The sequence below is a fragment of the Nicotiana tomentosiformis genome, chromosome 11, assembly GCF_000390325.3.
Source record: "Nicotiana tomentosiformis chromosome 11, ASM39032v3, whole genome shotgun sequence".
NCBI lineage: Eukaryota > Viridiplantae > Streptophyta > Magnoliopsida > Solanales > Solanaceae > Nicotiana > Nicotiana tomentosiformis.
Window position 1 is genome coordinate 122,866,942 of NC_090822.1, and position 20,627 is coordinate 122,887,568.

The 20,627-nt window shown below is 40.1% G+C and overlaps 2 protein-coding genes across 2 annotated transcripts in view; both read left to right on the plus strand.

Moving 5' to 3' along the window:
* Window positions 1–9,507, plus strand: part of LOC104101143 (serine/threonine-protein kinase Nek6-like) — a 64,046-nt gene extending 54,539 nt beyond the window's left edge. Inside the window, exons 2-6 of the mRNA XM_070189918.1 lie at window positions 8,192–8,274; window positions 8,473–8,522; window positions 8,610–8,683; window positions 8,778–8,829; window positions 8,929–9,507. Of these exons, the coding sequence (XP_070046019.1) occupies window positions 8,192–8,274; window positions 8,473–8,522; window positions 8,610–8,683; window positions 8,778–8,829; window positions 8,929–9,507 (838 nt within the window). The remainder of the gene's footprint in view (window positions 1–8,191; window positions 8,275–8,472; window positions 8,523–8,609; window positions 8,684–8,777; window positions 8,830–8,928) is intronic.
* A 2,014-nt stretch (window positions 9,508–11,521) lies between these two features.
* On the plus strand, window positions 11,522–12,349 carry LOC138902106 (protein MAIN-LIKE 1-like). The gene is made up of 4 exons (XM_070189919.1): window positions 11,522–11,527; window positions 11,621–11,977; window positions 12,062–12,247; window positions 12,326–12,349. The coding sequence occupies exons 1-4, from the start codon at window positions 11,522–11,524 to the stop codon at window positions 12,347–12,349; spliced, it is 573 nt and encodes a 190-aa protein (XP_070046020.1).
* Window positions 12,350–20,627: the final 8,278 nt, after the last annotated feature.

The following is a 20,627-nucleotide window of genomic DNA, read 5'->3' on the forward strand; positions in this document are numbered from 1 at the left end:
TGGAGAATGCAGAAAAGGGTCTGGAAAGTTTGTTGATCAGTGACTTTGACTAATATTAGAAAATAGTAGTGCAATATTTTAAATATAAAAATATAAACTAGTACCACATCAGAAATAATCTCTCTACCCGCATAACATAAAGATAAGGTATACGTACACATTATTATTTTCAGACTTCAATTATGGGATTACACTGAATTTGTTATTATTGCCGTCTTTGTATAAACTACCAAAATATCTAGTCATTCGAATTAATGATGTTGTTAATTTTTCTGAACCGAGCTCTCTCATTTTCTTGAAAAGTAGATTATAATAACAACAATAATATTAGAAGGTTCAACTAAATTTGTATGTTGATACATGACTTGTTTGTATTTTTGGTTGAAGTCCCGAGGGCCTCGAGGTGATTCCGGGTGGTTAACGGATTTGTCGAAGTTGGAATTTGCAGCTAGAGCTGCTGCTTCTGCTATTTCTACACCTGCGGAAGAAAGAGTCGCAGGTGCGAGGCCGCTGGTGCACGTGGGGAGTGTGCAGGTGCGGACAACGCTGGGCTAGGCAGGATGTGCATGTGCGAGTTGGAGGTCGCATCTGCGATCCTGCAGGTGCGAAACCTGGGGCGCAGATGCTGAAAGGGGAATGCTGGGTAGGCTTCAGATAAGAGGAGGAAACGCGCAGATGCGCCTTCGCAGGAGCAACGGATATTGCCGCACTTGCGGAGTCTGGGCAGATAAGTGAGTTGCGCAGGTGCGGTCGCGCGGGTGCGAGAAAAGGGGCCGTAGGTGCGAGATTCCTGGGCAGAAGTTATATAGGAACACTTCGAGATTTTTGGTGCATAGTTCACCATTTCTATTCAGTTTTTGGAGCTTTTGGGAGAGATGTGAAGAGGGAATCAAGGGGGTTTCGTTGAGGTAAGTTATTTGAGCCCTAATACTTGTATATATGATAATTTTCCGTTGTTTAATCATATTAATTAGTAAAAATGAGGGGTTAGGGCTTGGAATCTTTGGAGAGTAATTTAAGGATTTGAAGGACCAAACGATGTCGGATTTTGATGAATGCGGTATGGTTAGATTCGTGAGTGAATGAGCTTTCTAGTTTTGTAAATTTTGTTGGATTTCGAGACGTGTGCCCGGGGGCCGGGTTTAAGCCAATTATTTTGGTCTAATTTTGTAACTTTTCTTGTGGAATTCATTCCATTAGCGCGTATTGATGGTATTGTACTGATTGTGAATAGATTCGGAGCATTTGGAGGCCGAATCCAGAGGCAAGGGCATTGCAGGGTAGAGATTTGACCGATTTGAGGTAAGTAACGATTGTAAATCGAGTCCTGAGGGTATGAAACCCCAGAGTTTTTTGTATCATTCTACTATTTTTAGTGACTCACATGCAAGGTAATGGGCGTGTGGGCATGCACTGTTGGGGATTGTGACTTGGTCCGTCCCGTAGAGACTGTAAAGTTGCATCCTTTGTTGAAACTATATGATACTTATATGTTTTAGAAAGAATTTACGTAAATTGGGCTGAATGCCATGTTTGGGCCTTGCGCCAGTGCTGTTTGGACCCTTAGGGGCTTTTTCTTACTATTCTCTCATTGTTTTCGATTGAAAATCTATACTCAGTCATGTTTATACTTGTTTACCGCATAACTCAGTTTTATGACTCTATTTTGATGCATATAAATATTTTGGGCCGAATGCCCTGTTTTACTGAAAATGCCCGAGTGGCTTGAGAGGTTTATGATTGAGTGAGGCCGAGGGCCTGATTTGTGAGGATATTTATGGGATCGGGTTGCACGCCGCAGCATGTTTGATATCGACCGAGGGCCTGATTGTGAGGATGAGTATGGATCGGGGCTGCCCACCTGCAGCATACTTTATTATTATAGCACGTGAGTTGTCCGTGCAGATTATAGCGCTTGGGCTGAAGGAGCCCCTCCAGAGTCTGTACACACCCCCAGTGAGCGCACGTACCTAATGAGTGCGAGTGCCGAGGGCTGAGTGCTGAGTGGCTGGGAGACATGAGTGATTGTGAGGTATGCCCGAGTGGCAAGAGTGATTGTGAGGTATGCCCGAGTGGCACGAGTGACTGTGAGGTTTGCCCGAGGGGCTGTATATGAGTGATGTTTTTCCCGATAGGCTGTTTCATCATTTGTGCTCACCTTTGCATTGAGCCTTTTTTTGAAAAACTGTTGGAAAAATATATTTAAATGATTTTTACTGGAACCAGGTTTAAACGAGATGATTTGATTCAAACATTGATTTTTAAAGCATGTTGTACTTTACTAAGATTTCATGATATGAACGTTATATGCTTTATTGCTCGTCACTACTGCCCAGTCTTTATTTGTTGTTGTTACTTACTGAGTTGGCATACTCACGATACTCCCTGCACCTTGTGTGCAGATTCAGGTGTAGCTGGACACGGTAGCGGTTATTGAGTGTTCTGGTTGTAAATTTTCTTGGAGATAGCAAGGTAGTTGTTTGGCGATCGCAGCCCCTGCTCTTCTCCCTCTTATCTTCCTCTTGTTGTATTTAGCTATTTTTCAAGCGGAGTTAGCCTTGATATTGTTAGATAGATTATAGTAGATGCTCATGACTAGTGACACCCCGATGTCGGGCTTTTCTTTTTCGCACTTCTGTTTTCTTTGATTTTAACTCCTTAATGAAGGTTTTATGTTAAATAGTATTGAAATTATATTTGAAATGAAAATATCGGTTTGTTTGGAAATGAGTCGGCTTGACTAGTTCCATGATAGGCGCCATCATGACAGGGGTTAGTTTTGGGTCGTGACATCACCCCCCAATTTAAGCTTAATGAAACTTAAGATTTCCAACTTCTATATTATATACCGAAACCTATCAATTCAAGTCTGATTGATCGCAAATTTTACACACAAGTCATAAATGACATAACGGAGCTATGTAAATTTTCAGAATTGGATTTCGATCCCGATATCAAAAAGTCAACTCCCTGGTCATACTTCCAAACTTAAATTCTTATTTTAGCCATTTCAAGCCCAATTTAACTACGGACTTCCAAATAAAATTTCGAACACGCTCCTAAGTCCAAAATCACCATACAGAGCTGTTGGAATCATCAAATTTCTATTCAAGGGTCGTTTTCTCAAAATATTGACCGAAGTCAAACTTGGCCTCTTAAAGTCAACTTAAGGAACCAAGTATTCCGATTTCAGCCCAATCACTTTCAAATCCCAAACCAACCATCCCTGCAAGTCATAAATCATTAAAAAAACATACGGGGCGTTTTATTTTAGGGAATGGGGTTCTAAAAGTTAAAATGACCGGTTGGGTCATTACACACCTTCTCCCGAATATCTTCTGTAACGGCTTGACCGGTCATTTTGAGTTCTAGAGCGTCGTTCAGCGGTTTGAGGCCTTGAGTAGCCTCACTTCAGGTATTATGACTTGTACATGTGGTCGGAATGGAACTTCGGAAAGTTCGGAGTTGATTTGGAAGGAAAAGTCTAATTTCAGAAGCCTTAATTTGGAAGAATTTACTAAGGTCTGACTTTTGAGTAAACGACCTCAAAATTAGAATTTGAAGGTTCCAACATATTTGTATGATAATTGTGGTCTTATGAACTTGTCCGGATGTCGATTTGGAGGTCCGTGGGTTATTTTAACGTCATTTGGAAAAAGTTAGAGATTTGGATGATTTTGGAAAGTTTGACCGAGAGTGAAATTTTTTATATCAGGGTCGGATTCCGATTACGAAAGTGGGAGTAGGTCTATAATGTCAATTATGACTTGTGTGTAAAATTTGAGGTCAATCGAACTTGATTTGATATGATTCGGAAGCGTTCGTCGAAGTTTGGAAGTTTGAAAGTCAAAGAAGGATTTCGATCGTCGATTCATAGTTTTGATGTTGTTTGGTGTGATTTGAGGCCTCGACTAAGTTCATAATGTATTTTGAAACACGTTGGTATAATTGGTTAAGATCCCGAGGGCCTCAGGTGGATTCCGGAGGGTTAACGAATCGAGTTTGGGATTGGGGGAAAGCTGAAGCAGCTGGTGTCTGGTGCAATCGCACCTGCGAGAAAAGGGCCGCATGTGCGAGACTGCAGAAGCGACCCAGGGATCGCAGATGCAGAATGGAGTGAGGGTGGATGGATTCACAGGTGCAAGGAAATTGCCGCACCTGTGGGCTCGCAGATGTGGGTGGAGGAGCGCAGAAGCGGGAACTGGGCTAGGGGGGAGGCCGCAAAAGCGACAGTTTGTGCGCAGAAGCGCATTTTGGCACGCATAAGCGGAGATGGCCCAGGTGAGGGACTTTCGCAGAAGGGAATTTTTACTCGCAAAAGTGAGGCCGCAAATGCGGCAATTCTGTCCGCAGAAGCGAAAACTAGGCAGAACATAAGGGATTGAACTTGTTCATTTCATCATTTTTGTTTGGGATTTTCGGAGCTGGGTTCTTGGGCGATTTTGAGGAGTTTCTTCATGTAACTTTTCCACTTGTTGTGAGCTAAATGTAAGGTTTATATGTGGATTTAAGGAGAAAAATTTGAGATTTTGGTAGAAATCCCTAGAAATTGATATTTTTGGATTTTGACCACGAAATTTGACATGGAATTTGGAATAAGTTATATATTTTAGTTTGTGGTATTATGGATAAAGCTATCTTCGAAAATGTTTCAGAATCCGGGCACGTATGCCCGAGAGTTAATTTTATAGATTTTTTGAGCGGAGTTGGGAATTATTTAAATTGATTAATTATGGGTATTAGAGTATATTTTGATTAGTTTGCACATTGTTTGAATAATTTTGGATCGACGGGCTTTGGTTTGAGGTGTTAGAGAGGCCTTGGAGCCGGTTTTGAAACTTCGGAGCGAGGTAAGTCTCATGTCTAACCTTGTGAGGGGGAAACCACCCCTAGGTATTATTATTTGTTATGTGGAACTAGTTGTGGGTGCTACATACACACGAGGTGACGAGAGTCCGTACGTAGCTAATGCATGTTGATGTCCGGGTAGACTCAGGATATTATTTTGTAATATTTGAATTATTTGAACTCATGTTGCCAGCTTAATTAATTGAAGCTATAAATGAAATTAATTTAGAAATAAATATACGGATGCTAGGTCAAGCCTTAACACTTTGAGTTGTGGGTGAGTTATTTGAGAAACGGTAAATATTATATTCATTTTGTACCCATGTACGGTGTTGTAAATACGTGGCTCATATTTTGGTAACTTTCTTTCTTTTCTTGTGGAGCGGGACGAACGCCTCTGTAGTAGATATATGCATTTATGGTTCTTGCCGATCGACCCTTGGCAGTGTACACATTATTCTGGATCGGGCCAAACAACCTCGGCAGAATCGTGCGTTATATTGCTAGTAGTCTGAATATTCACGAGTTAATCTTTCTACTGATGCACGACATATTATACGATGTTCCTTATTTATTTGATATTGGCACTTGAAAATTTTTGAGCTGTTAAGGCAGGATACAAGATCGAGAAATTTATACTTTAAAAGAAATAATTGGAAGATTATGAATCTTACAGATTTACCTTATTATTTTTGTACGCTATATATTTGCTTAAGTTTTATTACATTGCTTTATTGGACCTTTAGTAAGTGTCGATGTTGACCCCTCGTCACTACTTCTTCAGGGTTAGACTATATACTTACTGGGTATGCGTTGATTTACGTACTCATGCTACACTTCTGCACTAAATGTGCATGAACTGACATGTTCATTTGGTAATTATCCTGGCGTGTAGGCACACCTGTGAGGAGATTTTATGTGAGCTGTATTCCAGGCTACGCATCGCAGTCCATCGAGCTCCATTGTACTATTTATTTTATTCTTTCTTATTATATTCGGGACAGACGTTGTAATATTATTATTGTATTCCTTAGAAAATGCTCATGCACTTGTGACACCGGATTTTGGGGATTTCTACTGGTTATTCGTTATTGTAGTTCACGTAGTCATTATCGTTTTTTTTCTTTCTTTCCTGTGATTCTATTTCTACTATTTAATTAAGAAAAAAATTACGATTTCAAAATACTAAAATGAGAAAGTTGATTTAATCACGACTGGCTTGCCTGACAGCGGTGTTAGGCGCCATCACGGCCTTTAGTAATTCTGGGTCGTGACATCTTCATTCCTAATCTTATCCATCCTAGTGTACCCGCACATCCACTTCAACATCCTTATTTATACTACTTTTATCTTCTGGATATGAGAGTTCTTAACCTGCCAACACTCTGCCCCATACAACATGGTTGGTCTAACCACCGCTCTATAGAACTTACGTTTGAGCCTCAGTGACACTTTCTTGTCACATATGACTCTAGATGCTAATATCCACTTCATCCACCCCACCCCTATACAGTGCGTGACATCCTCATCGATTTTCTCATCCCCTGAATAATCGACCCAAGATATTTGAAACTACGTCAAACGAACTCTATGAAGTAAAATTGCTCTTTAAAAAATTACTCATTAATGTTAAAAAATTATTTTGTTCACCATAAATACAATTTGAGTACCATTAGGATTTCACTTTCCAAATGCCATGTAAAAGTTACTTCAAACGAAATTTGTTTTGTATTAATATTCCAAATAATTGATTTTTTAAAACTATATTTAAGGTAAAATTTTAATAGATTGTAAAGTCCTAACTTTTAGGTACCTAGTTTAAATGAAGAAAGATTTAATAACCAAATTTCAATGAATTTATAGGTCCTGAATATTAGGAAAGTAATTACATGGCTATTTTATTCAGTGTGAACCCTATTTTAAAGAGTAAAAAAGGCGCGACATTTCACTAAGGGGATTCGTGCTTTTAATATAGTATATATTAAGGGTGTGTTTGATATGGAGGAAAATATTTTCATGTTTGGTTGGCTTAAATGTTTTGGAAAATATTTTCTTCGTGAATTCATTTTCCTCCAAATGGAGGAAAATATTTTCCCTATCAAGAGAAGGGAAAACATTTTTCAAAACTCCTTCTCAACCTTCCCCATCCTATTCTCTATCCCCCACCCCCCACCAACCACCACAAGAATAATGCCTTCTCTGTATTTCCAGCTCCCCATCACCACCAACCCACCCCTCGCTCCCCACCCTCACCCTAAATAAAAATATTATTAATAGTACTTTCGGGACTTGGGGGAAGGGGTGAAGAGAGTAGCATAAAAAAATATTTTTTGCTCTCTGACCAAATACTAAAAAATATTTTCCGGAAAACGTTTCCCACTCACCAACAAATCAAGGGAAAATAAGTGATAAACCACTTATTTCCCATGAAAATATTTTTCATGGAAAATATTTTGTAAGAAAATATTAAACATTTTCCTTCGTATCAAACACACCCCAAGTATAGTAAATTTCTATCATCTACTGGTTTTTAAAAATATATACCACATTGCAGCTTTTCAGCAGTTAGCTATATTCAACCATGTATTTGTTTTTTGCAAATAAGTGGTCATTATTGAAAATCTCGCAACTTCAAAGTTTCTTACACCAACCAGATTAGGGGGGACAAAAATAAGAAATAGCCTAATTTATAACTGATTATTGAAAAATAGCCACAATTTCAAAAGTTATCGAAATTTGGCTACTTTTTCATGTAAAAATAAAATATGAACAAAACCACCCTTAAAAATTCGGAAAAATTCCAGCATAACATGCTGGACTTCGAATTTTTTACATATAAGATTCTAGCATAATGTGCTGGAGTTCCAACATAATATGTTGGAAGTTTATACACAAGAGCTCCATAATCCAGTATATTACACTGGAATTTTATGTGTTTTAGCTAAAATAGTGGTTATTTTTCAATGAGTTTGCAAATATTGGCTATTTTTCGATTACCACTCCAAAAACTGACTAGCCCATGCTATTTTCACAACAAATTATGTCTTCAGAAGATATCTGTAAAGAGTGTATATTAATTTCTAACATTGACCATGTATTGTAATACTTCTGGTTGCTTAATAGATTAACTACAGGTAGTTGTCCAAAAAAAAGTGGAATTAGTAACATAAGGTTACCTGCTACAACTGATAGTGTGTAACTTTTTGAAATTGAAGAAAATGAAGCACCGCTACATATAAATGGATAGATCCAAAACAACTTTTATTTCATCTAATAAAGCTTAAGAAGTGGTAGCTTCTTGATTATTATTATTCTTATTTTGGTTTTTAAATTTGATATATAGATTGTGGGAACTCCAACATATATGTGCCCCTGAGCTCCTAGCAGATATACCCTATGGATACAAATCAGACATATGGTCTCTAGGTAAATAATCATCACACTATACCTATATTGCTCGAACTCTTCAAAAATACCGTTGGGTGCGTGTCAGATCCTCTAAAAGTGGGATCCGACACAAGTACGGCATCATTTTTTGGAGTGTTCGAGCAACATAGCATTATACTACTTTACTTCTTTTTTACCCTGAATTGCTTGAAATGATATAATGATTTGCTTGTCCAGGTTGTTGTATGTTTGAAATTGCTGCTCATATGCCTGCATTTCGAGCTCTGGTAAGTTACATAAGAACCTATATATCTTCTGCAATTTCCCTTCTACTCATTGAAAGAACAGGATTTAATTTGAAGTTAACCAATTAGGATATGACTGGACTGATCAACAAAATAAACAGATCCACTGTCTCTCCACTTCCAACCATATATTCCTCCACATTGTAAGACAATACACACCGATAGATTTCTCATTTCCATGATACGTTAAGTTTTAGACTAATTCATCAGCTTCTTGTACTGATTTGTTCGTTCCAGGAAACGATTGATCAAAAGCATGCTAAGAAAAAGCCCCGAGCACAGACCTACGGTCAGTTTAACACATTCGCATTTTGTTGTATCGATCCCAGAATAACGTTGCATATACATATATAACTGATTTAATACTTTTTATGTCGAATAAATTCAGGCTGCAGAGTTGTTGAGGCATCCACATTTACAACCATACCTTGCTAAATGCCGGAATTTGCCACCAGCGTTTGTATCAGTAGTTTCTAACAAAGAAGCAAAACATACTAATGAGTCAACTTCCAAGCCTACATTTGGGAAAGACCAAAGGCTACCGAAGGAAATCAGACAAGCGAAAAAACAGGACAAGGTTGCTGAACTCAAAGGGATGAATAGCAAGTGTGAATCACATAATATGGAGAGTGAAAGAATAAAAAACATATCTGTCAAAAAAAGTGGAAGTACTAATTCAAGGAACTCCACAAGAAGTACTTTGACTGATCAACAAGAAGCTGATACAAAAGAATTTACACTTGAGGCTGCTGAAAATACAATAGATGTAACAGATCAGGAAATGCATAAACCAACAGATCATAGGCCTATTGAGAGCAAGAAAGATGCAAAATCTCAACCAGAAGAGCAAAATAAATGCACATTGAAGAAACCAGGAATGCCAAAACCATATAATGAAATTGCAGCAAAAGACATCAGTAATGGCTACACTGAATTTGTTACAAGGGAAGAACAATGTGGGAATTAGTATGAGCAATGAAAGGGCAGAAGCACTAGAGTCATTACTTGAATTTTGTGCAGAGTTACTTAAGCATGAAAAGAGAGAAGAATTAGCTGGTGTGCTAAAACCATTTGGAGAAGAAGCTGTTTCTTCTAGAGAAACTGCAATTTGGTTGACAAAAGGATTAATGAATCTCCAAAACCAAGGTGAGGAAGCTGAGAGTGCATAGGTTCTTGCAATTTCCTTGTAAAATACTAAAATATAAGCATTAATTTCTGTTTTTGAATTGATCTTGAATTAATGCTTGTAGATAAAAGCTTAAAGCAGAAGAGAGCAAGACAGCTTTGTGCTATTATATTCTGCTCGAATCCTACAAAAATGCTACGCATATCCCTGCACCCAAGAAAACGATTAAACTTACATATACTAGACAATATAAGGTAACCGGTAAAGTAGCTGCCATGTGACCTGGAAGTAACGGGTTCGAGTCGCGGTATTAGCGTCTTGCAGAAATACAGGGTAAAACTGCATACAATAGGCCCTAGTGGTCTGGCCTTTTCCCGACCCCACACATAGCGGAAGCTTAGTGGAACATGCTGCCCTTTTATACTAGACAATATAAAAATCATTATACCGTCAATAGAATTTCAATGCTTACCAGCTAAGCTTTGATTAAACTTTTCATCTTTTGCTTATCACCAATCTATATTTTTTTTTTTTGTAATTCATATTTTAAAATACGAGTCCGGAACCAAAATAATGAGTGTTTGGACTCAAGACACAAAAATAGGTGAAAAAAAAACTTAGTGACAAAAATACATATAACGCCCTTTAAGGGCGTTATACGTGAATATGAAAAGACGGGTAAGTATAACGCCTCGTCCCTTTCCTTTCTCCACTAAACTAGAATTCTCCCCGCCCCCATTAAAACTTAAAAAAACAGTCCCTCCCCCCGCTCCCAACGGTCCCCCCATTAACGACCAAAAAACCTCGAGTGGACCCCACCCGTCCCACAAAAAGTAAAGATCCTCGGTCTCACATCCTAGCTAAGGCGTTCTCTCATTGTGGGTTGCTCGTTTCGGCTCTAAATCGCCAAATCTTCAACTTTCCTAAAATCTTAAATCGAGGTATTCCGACTTAGTTTTTGTTGAAACTCGTATAAAAAATACATATTAGTTGTTTTTAATGTGTTCTATGTTATTTTGTGATTGTTTTACGATTTAACTATTTTATTATTTTTATCCGGACTATGATATTAGTGTGCTAAAAAACATTAGTAAAAATAGAGAAATTATTATTAGTTGTTAAAAAAAATATTAATAAGTTACTTTTTTCTGTGGTATATGTATTTTCGTAAATGTTTTGTGATTAAATTTATTGTTATTTTTTTCTGATTTAGATTATACCCAAAAATACGTTAAAATAATTGAAAGTTCAAACACAAACTCTGTCCAATTCTAGTCAACGATCGTAAGAAAATAACATGAGAAAACAACAAAAATTCAGGATATCTTGATGCTACTGGACCTCAAATATCGAGCCCGGAACCCATATGTGAATATTTAATAATTAAATCTTGTATAATTATGAAAATTAATTATTTAATTTACAAACAAACATATAAAATAATAAAACTAACATGTAAAATAATAAAACTAACATATTAAAGTAAAATAATGTAATTAATCTTGTTTAATTTACAGTAGACGACATGGAGGTTCCGCCTTTGCATCCTGGACCTGCCAGCCTGGAGCTACTGTTGTTATAGGGCGATCATACGTCGTCTCACATATGGGAGGGACAGTTACTGGCCCAGACTTTCCGCGCCAGGAGAGTAGACGATATGTGGGGCTTTCTCAGGGACTGCGCTCTCCATCCCCACATAGTCAGACGCCTCCAGGATACGGGCTTTTATAGGATTGTGGAGATTGGACGGTTGCTGCTCAATTGGTCATTGATCACGACCCTGATAGAGCGGTGGCGACCGAAGACGCACACATTCCATTTGCCTATTGGCGAGGCCACCATCACACTGCAGGACATGGAGGTCATGTATGGGCTGCCCGTTGATGGATACCATGTTGCTCTGCCGCATGCCATGAGAGAGCAGACAGGTTTGCAGTACTTGGACATGCTGTAGCGGCTCACTGGTTTACAGCCACCGGAGGAGACTGCACTGGTTGGGGCCGGTCATCTACAGTTGACGACTGTCCGACAGCATTTGGAGGCATTGCACCCTGACATCACAGATGATACACCGGAGCTTCATATTCACCGGTACACGAGGTTGCTGCTACTCCTTATGTTTGGAGGGGTTTTGTTCCCGAACACTTTGGGGAACCTAGTCAGCTTGAGATTTCTTCATCATCTTGAGCGACTAGATGATTTACCCCAGTACAGCTGGGGTGTTGTTGTTCTCAGCTACTTGTACAGGCAGATGTGCCGGGAGAGCATGGACACCCAACGTGACATTGCTGGATTTTTGCCGATGCTACAGGTGAAAACATATTCGAATACTCTATTCATTATAACATACCCAGTAAATATATACCTTAAATTTTACGTCCACTTTATATGTTAGGTTTGGGCCTGGGAGCGGTTCCTGCAGTTGCATCCACCTTTACCACCATTAGCTCCGGGTGCACTACCTTCGTTTCTCCCTCTAGCTAGGAGGTGGCTTGATAGGCAGGGATATGGACGAGAGTACGAGGCTCGACATAATCTCCCCTTATGCAGGGATTTATTGGATTTGCTAGAGGGCGCACAGGTAAATGTATACCTAACTTTACTTGGCCTGGCTTCATATGTGTTACGTATACTCACGTTTTCTGTTGTTACTTAATAGTTCATTTTGGATGCCATACAATGACGAGCTAATAGCTGTCTTGCCCGATTATTGCTCGTCCGACCGAATTATGTGGAGCTCTTCCGTCCCGTTGATGTGCCTTGATATTGTGGAGCATCATGCCACCGAGCGAGTACTTCGCCAGTTTGGCCGCCCGCAGCTTGTACCGCCACCGCCCCCAGCATATCACACATTACCAGCGGAATGATCGTTCCAGGGTGGACCAGACATATATGGCATGGTGATTTCGGCCAAACCCACACCACAATTAAGTAGTAAGGAGGTCAATACAATTTTAAACCCAACGAAGGTCGGGATCGAATCCATAGGGAGTTAGAATATGGGATTAGGTGTATATCTAAGTTAATTGCAAGTTTTGGCTCTAATTACACTTTCACGACATGATTGGTATTCTACTTCTACTTTACTCTATTGTTTGCATGTATAAAACTAAGGACAATATTTTTGGTTTTGAGTTTTTCAAATGATTAAAAGGGACTAGGGTCGTGACTTTTACCTAGGTGGTTATCTAATGGGTCGTAAACTCCAGGAAAAATTTGATTGGTTGGGGTCATGATGTAGCAATCACATCCGGGTACTCACTCTATACCTCTCGGTAGTTTTAGTGATTGTGCCCAATTTGGCTTTCTCAAGTCCAATTAGGTATTTGCACAATACAAGTGATATTAGCTCAAGTCAGGTATTACTATCTCTAGGTTTAACCCTTTAATTGGGGCTATCAATTTCTTGAGTTCACCCCAATTTCTTATTAGCCAAGTTTTTCTAGACTTAGTCTCTCTTTCTCAAGTAGAGGCTAAGTCGAATAGGCATGAATCATTACTTGCAACCATTTATTCTAGGGTTCAATCATGAACATTGATAAATATTACTAACCCAATAAAAAATAAGCCCTAAATTAAACACCCATCAAATACCCACATTAGGGTTGGGTCACGACACTAGCTAAAGATTTAGCTACTCATAAAAAGTACAGAAATCAGAGAAGAAATTAAGATAGAATGCATATTAATTGATTAGGGAAAGAAAATCTAATGTATAGATGTTAATCTAATACAAAAATCCTCAAAATAGCAAAGAAAACGGTTCAAGTGCTCTTCACCAACGTCACTTCACCTAAAAATGACAAAAAATTCTATTTATACTAAGCTAAAAATATCTGACAAAATTGCCCCTGCAGAGGTTGTGCGGCCGCATAATTCTGGTGCGGTCCACACATTGAGCTTCTGCGGTCGCACAATTATTGTGCGATCCGCATTCTTGGAATTTTGGGCTTGGAACTTCGGGGCTTCTATGGTCCGCATAAAAACGTGTGCGACCGCATAAAAATGATGCAGTCCGCACTCTTTGACTTTGAACTTAAATCCAACTCTCTAATTCTTCACTCCTACGGACCGCATAATAATGAGTGCGGCGGCACTTGATATTCTACGGCCGCACAATTTTGGTGCGGTCCGCACTCCTTCAGCTTACCCAAATACTATTCTTTGAATCTCCTCTCTGTGACCGCACTAGAATTGTGCGGTCCGCACTGCTGGACGTTTTGCCTTGTTTTGGTTCTTGTTCACTTTTGACTCCTTTATGAGTTAATTTTGACTTCTTTGGCTCATATCCCAATATTCCTGCAAGTAAGCACATTTTGTTAGATTTCGGGAATGTCTTTAAGAATTTTTTAGCTAAATCGCAGTTAAAAGAGAGCAAATAATTGGTCAAAATCCCTACTTATCAACTCCCCCAAACTTAAGTTTTTGCTTGTCCTCAAGCAAATAAGGCAATTTCCACCTCCACTAGAAAAAGAGATATTTCAGCTGGCTTAAGGTGAATCAATCACATATCAATTGGGACCAACAATTACCCACAACACATATGAATTATCAACAATGCAATGGTTTGACATTTTGAGTACAATAATTCTAATGTGACACTAGAGCATCAACAGTTGACTCTATTCATCAAGGAAGCTCGTTCATGTAGGTCATTGTGGATCCCAAACTCCTCCTCCTCTACTCTCCATTAGCATATCTCACATTAGAATGCAACACTCGATACAAGGATTGTGAAAAGTTCGCTCTTCTCTTTCAAAAGAATGCCACAAGTCCGGCTCTAAGTACCATAAGCTTGCCCCTCATGTAAATCACCACTAATGTAAGCTCACTCAATTTGAAATCATGTAGGGATTTTGCGAGATGTAATGAAGGCTTTTGGACCAAGGTAGGACTTGTTGGAATAGAATAGTTTCATCTTTCCTTAAGCACTCCATTTGCTCTTTTCGGCTCATACTTTCTCGACTCTTTGAGTCATTTTCTTCTTCCTCGGGGACACTAGAGAGACGTAACATCACTCTTTCTTGATCATGACATTCATTTTTCTCTTTTTCTATTTACTTTAGCCTTTTGTCCCTACTTTCTTTTGAATTCCCTTCAACTCTTCATTTTATTCACTTTCTTTTTGGCATTTTTCTTCTTTTTTTTTCTTTGCCTTCCCTTTTCTTCATTTCTTTCTCTTCTTTGTACCTTTTATCACTTCAAACTCCTCGTCTCTCCCCCAAACTTATGTTTTAGCCCATTGTTTCTCAATAATTCTAAGGAAAGATCGGGTGCCAAGAGAGGGTCACTACAGAACGGATAAAGGCTTGTAACGTGATTATTGAATGAAAAAGGCTTCGGCTCAAAGGGGTTGACTAGGGTTATCACATTGGTAGGCTATGGAAGATTTCAATTTAAAATTGGATCAAGGAGAGCCTACAATCATTTCTCAAGCCAAGCTATACTTAGAATTTTGCCTAGAAAAATACTCAGGGCAAATTCTAGACTATTAGCACGGGAACTTGGACTTGCAATTCAATACCTCACCTCTCACACTGCTGGATTGCTAAAGAGAATGGAGTCGGGAGCCCACAACAACCCTAGCTAAGATTGAGAATCACAAATGGCTTGACTGAACCACTCGATGATTGTTTGAGTCAACACAAGAGTCTAAAGGTCATAACTAGAGCTATTTTATGCCAACAACTTTGTTTTTAACCATAAGGTCATAGGTAATTGTGTTGGTACCAAGTGAAGCATTCTCGAGACACTTTTATTCATTACTACTATATTTTGTCAAAAAATAAAAGAAAACGGACTCAATCCCTTAAGAAGGTTGTCACGCCATCCATCGTTGTTAAGAGCCACCCGGTTCACACAAAATCCACATTTGGAAAGAACCGTGGCATTAAGAAAACCAAAGGCTTATTGTTCACTCAAAACGTAAAAAGAAGCTATTAAAGTAAATAAGAAGTTATACTACTAAGGAAAAGCAAACTAAAGAAGCTATGAAGTAAACTACGGGAAGCGAGATAAATGAATATACGAACCGAAGTCTAATGAATATATACATAAGGTAAATTAATATCTACATCAAATGGGGAGAATATATACATACCAAAAGGAAAATAAGAATGAAAGAAAAATAGTATCAGAGTTATTACATGCCAAATGTCAAATGTCAGTTAATCAAAATAGACCACCGCCCAAATGAATAATAAGCATTGTCCCTAATGCTTAACAAAAATAGGAATAGGGAAGGGGTAGAGAGTCAAGAGAACTCCCTATGTGGTCTCAGTCTGCATGGGATCATCAACACCTTCTGTATCCTCTAACTATATGTCATCATCTCCTGGCTGAGGGACAACTGGGTTACTGAGCATCTGTATCATCTCAGTAGTATGTGCAGTCGCAACCGACTCCTCAGACTGGCCGGCTGCTGCCTCTGGTGCTGGGGCTATCTGCTCCATAAGCAAGTCCAATGGAAGATCTCTGGCAGATGCAATCTTTGCAACCTCTTTGCTCAGCTTCTCTACCAACTTTTTTGATGCCTGGGATCTACGTATCTTCTTGATTTGTTTGCCCAAATCCTTAACGATATTCCCATGCGTCGCCAGAGTATCAATAATATTCTTCTGGTTCTCCAGAGTCTTCTTCAATGTTTCCTCTACTGATGGAGGTACCTATGGCTCTGCTGGGGCTGCTGAGGCTGAGGACTGTGCTGAAACAGCACTGGATATATCAGTCATCTTTGTAGTAGTTGCTTGCATCCAGTTGTTCAGACTCACCAATATATGGGAGACTCGCAGCACAGTCTGAGGATATGTAGATGAAGCCGACATTGATAATGGCACTGATAGTCTAGCAGAAGAAGGTGATCCGGAAGATGAAGGTGGCATGGTTGTTGTCCCGCTAGAAGTATCAGTTGTGGTGGATGGCTCGGCAGCTGAATCAGTAACCACTACCGCTGGCTCCTCAGACTGGCTAGTAGAGGTAGTAGCTTTACCCTTGAATTTCGGGTTGTCAGTTCCCTGAAGTTGGTACCAAGAGAAAGGCTTCTTGGCCTTCACCTCGATGTCATAATGCCTTGGATCCATCCCTTGGTCCTTGAAGTACTCTGTGAAGAAGTTCGGGTATGGGTAGGACCTTTCATCTTTTTGGACAGCCAAAGTGATGTTTGTGTACATGATAGCACCCACATTAATTGGGTACCCAGCCATAATTGAGGCTACCAAGACTGCACGGGGAAGGGGAAGATTATTCTCGTTGAGGCATGGATCAATGCGGCTACATACAAATGTTTGCCACCCTTTTGCTTCAAAGTTTAGGGTGGCTCGGATTATTGGAACTCTTGCACTGAGCCACGGAGGTGTTGACCCTCGAATTGCCAGAATATCAGCTAGCCATAGGCGAGCTGCATCATCCATATCCAGCTTCTCCATGTATTGGACTGCCTCCACTTCCTCAAACCCCACATACGTGTTCAAGGTGCAGGCATCAAACTTGATTTTCAAATTTTGAAATTTTGTCACCTTGGTACTCTTTTTGATATGAGCTATATTGGTGTAGAATTCCTTGACCAAATGCTCATTGGCATCCATAATGCGGTGGGTGAACCATTTCCAACATTTTTGCTCCTGGAATTGTCGGAGGACATTGGGGTTGTACTTATCTAGATCTTTCATCAAGAACTGCCGCTCAAGAGTGAGTGACCGTTGCGACCACCATTCCCTAAATTAAGCAAAAGCAGCAGCACTGACGAATCTGTCCTCCCATATCTATGGTCTCTTTAATCTCTCCAAACCTCCTATTGTAGTATCCCCCATCTCTCATCGTATAGGACATCATCATCATCCACATTAATTGGATCAGCTAGAGCATGTGAGAAAGAAGGCTCAGAGGCTTGAATACCCTCTTCCGAACCATCAGAGGAACTGGCATAAGAAGACGACTTATCTACTAGGTGGAATCTACCAGGAAACTATTGTGATTGGGATTTCGGCTATGATTGCACGGAGTTACCCTCAGAAGTTTCCCCAGATGGGACATACTAACTGGTTTCCGAGGGTTCGGGAGGTCTGTTAGTTATAGCTTTCTTACTTATAACCCTTTAAAGTGTTAGAGGTAGGTTACTTTTACCTCGACATCGACCTCGGCCTCGGGAAGGTTCTGCCTCCTCTACCACATGAGCGAACTATTGTCTGCAATGCATAAGGATAAGAGTCAGTTAGATTTGTAAATCACAGGTGCATGCATAACAACTGCAGTAAAGCAGTCTCAAAAAGGGCAGTGCGGACCGCACAAAAGTGAGTGCGGCCGCAAACTGCCCAGTACGGACCGCACAAAATTGAGTGCGGTCGCATAACCAAAAGTGCGGACCATATAATTTTGAGTGTGGCTGCACAGCCCTAGGTTCAGACTACTGGGGTCTCTGGTGTTTCATCAGTGCGGACCGTACAAAAAATGAGTGCGGCCGGACAAGTCTCTTCGACCAATCTGTCCGGTTGGCATTCATAGTCTTTGACAGAATACTCTTGATCTCCCGGTTGGAGACTTCAACCTGTCCACTTGCTTGAGGATGATAGGGGGTCGACACTTTGTGAGTGACACCATACTTAGAGAGTAAAGTATCAAAAGCTTTGTTGCAAAAGTGTGATCCCCCATCACTAATGATGGCCCTTGGAGTACCAAACCTTGTGAATATGTTCTTCTTCAAGAAAGCTACCACACTCCGAGCTTCATTGTTGGGCAAAGCCACAGCTTCAACCTATTTGGACACGTAATCCACAACTACCAATATATAGGTGTTCCCACATGAGCTCACAAACGGACCCATATAATCAATGCCCCAAACATCAAAAATATCAATCTCTACGATGGTGATGAGAGGCATCTCATTTTTCTTGGAGATCCCACCGGCCCTTTGACATTCATCACAACACTTAACGAGATCGCTAGCATCCTTGTAAAGGGTAGGCTAATATAATCCACAGCTTAGCACCTTTGTAGCAGTTCTCACTCCACCATGGTGACCACCATATGGCGAAGAGTGGAAAGCTTCAAGAATACCCAATTGTTCTTCTTCTGGTACACATCTTCGGATAACACCATTAGTACAAATTTTGAAGAGATATGGTTCATCCCAATAGTAGTCCAGGCAGTCCCTTTGAGCTTCTTCCTTTGGTTTGAAGAGAGCTCATTCAGAACAATGCTACTCATAAGATAGTTGGCCACATCGACAAACCATGGAATCCCAGTCATAGAAATGGAAAAGAGTTATTTGTCAGGAAATGAATCATTGATCTCAAGGCCATCATATGGCCTCCCCTCCCCCTCCAATCGGGACAAGTGGTCCACCACTTGATTCTCACTACCCTTGCGGTCTTGAATCTCTAGATCAATGTCTTGCAATAGAAGCACCCACCGCATCAACCTTGCCTTAGAGTCTTTTTTGCTCATCAAATAATGAAGTGCCGCATGGTCGGTGTGAATAATCACCTTTGTACCCATTAGGTACGGGCGAAACTTCTCTATAGCAAAGACAATGGCTAGGAGTTCTTTCTCGGTCACCGTATAGTTGACTTGGGCCCCGTTCATGGTCTTGCTAGCATAGTAGACCAGATGAAAGATCTTGTTAATTTGTTTCCCCAATACCTCTCCAACTGCCACATCGCTTGCATCACACATGAGCTCAAATGGTAAGCTCCAATTTGGCATGGTGATAATAAGAGTGGTAGTCAACTTATACTTGAGTAGTTCAAATGCCTTTGTATAATCTTCATTGAAAAGAAACTTGGTATCTTTCTCCAAGAGTTTGCACAAGAGGTTTACCACCTTAGAAAAGTCCTTGATGAATCGGCGGTAAAACCATGCATGACCTAGAAAGCTCCTCACTCCCTTTACGGAAGTTGGGGGGGGAGTGTGGATATCACTTCAATTTTTGCTTTATCAACCTCAATACTATTCTTGGTAATCTTGTGACCGAGGACAATGCCCTCTTCGACCATAAAGTGACACTTTTCCCAATTCAACACCGAGTTAGTTTCCTCACAACATGCCAATACCTTATCCAAGTTATCCAAGCACTCTTCAAAAGAATTCCCCACGACAGAAAAATCATCCATGAAAACCTCGAGAAAGTCCTCCACCATATCGGTGAAGATGGCCATCATGCACCGTTGAAAATTTGTCGGTGCATCGCATAACCCGAATGGCATCCGCGAGAATACAAAAGTGCCATAGGGACAAGTGAAAGTGGTCTTCTCTTGGTCTTCATGAGCAATAAGAATCTGATTATACCCGGAATATCCATCAAGGAAGAAATAATAAGCACGTCCGGCTAACCTATCCAACATTTGATCAAGAAATGGAAGCAGAAAATGGTATTTCAGAGTAACTTTGTTGAGCTTCCTCTAATCCATGCACACTCTCCACCCGGTGACAGTTCTTGTCGGGATCAATTCATTTTTGTCATTTGTTATCACAGTCATGCTCCCTTTCTTTGGAACACATTGCACCGGCGAGGTCCACGAACTATCGGAAATGGGGTAAACAACCCCTACATCCAACCACTTGATGATCTCTTTCTTTACTACCTCTTGCATGGCCTCATTCAATCGTCTTTGATGTTCCACGGAGGGTTTGGCATCCTCCTCTAAAATGATTTTGTGCATGCAAAAGGTGGGGCTTATACCCTAAATATGCCAATGTCCAACCTATTGCTTTCTTCCTCCTTTTGAGCACCGCAAGGGTGGAATCTACCTGCACGTTAGTTAAGCACGAGGAAAGAATAACAGGTAAAGTGGAACAAGGGCCTAGAAACTCATACCTGAAGTGTGAAGGCAAAGGCTTTAACTCCAAGGTGGGAGACTCTTCGATTGAGGGCTTTGTTGGTGGAGTCTTCCGATTTTTAAGATCCAAGGAAAGTTTTCGGGGCTCATAAGTATATGATCTCATTCCTTGCAAAGCATTGACACAAT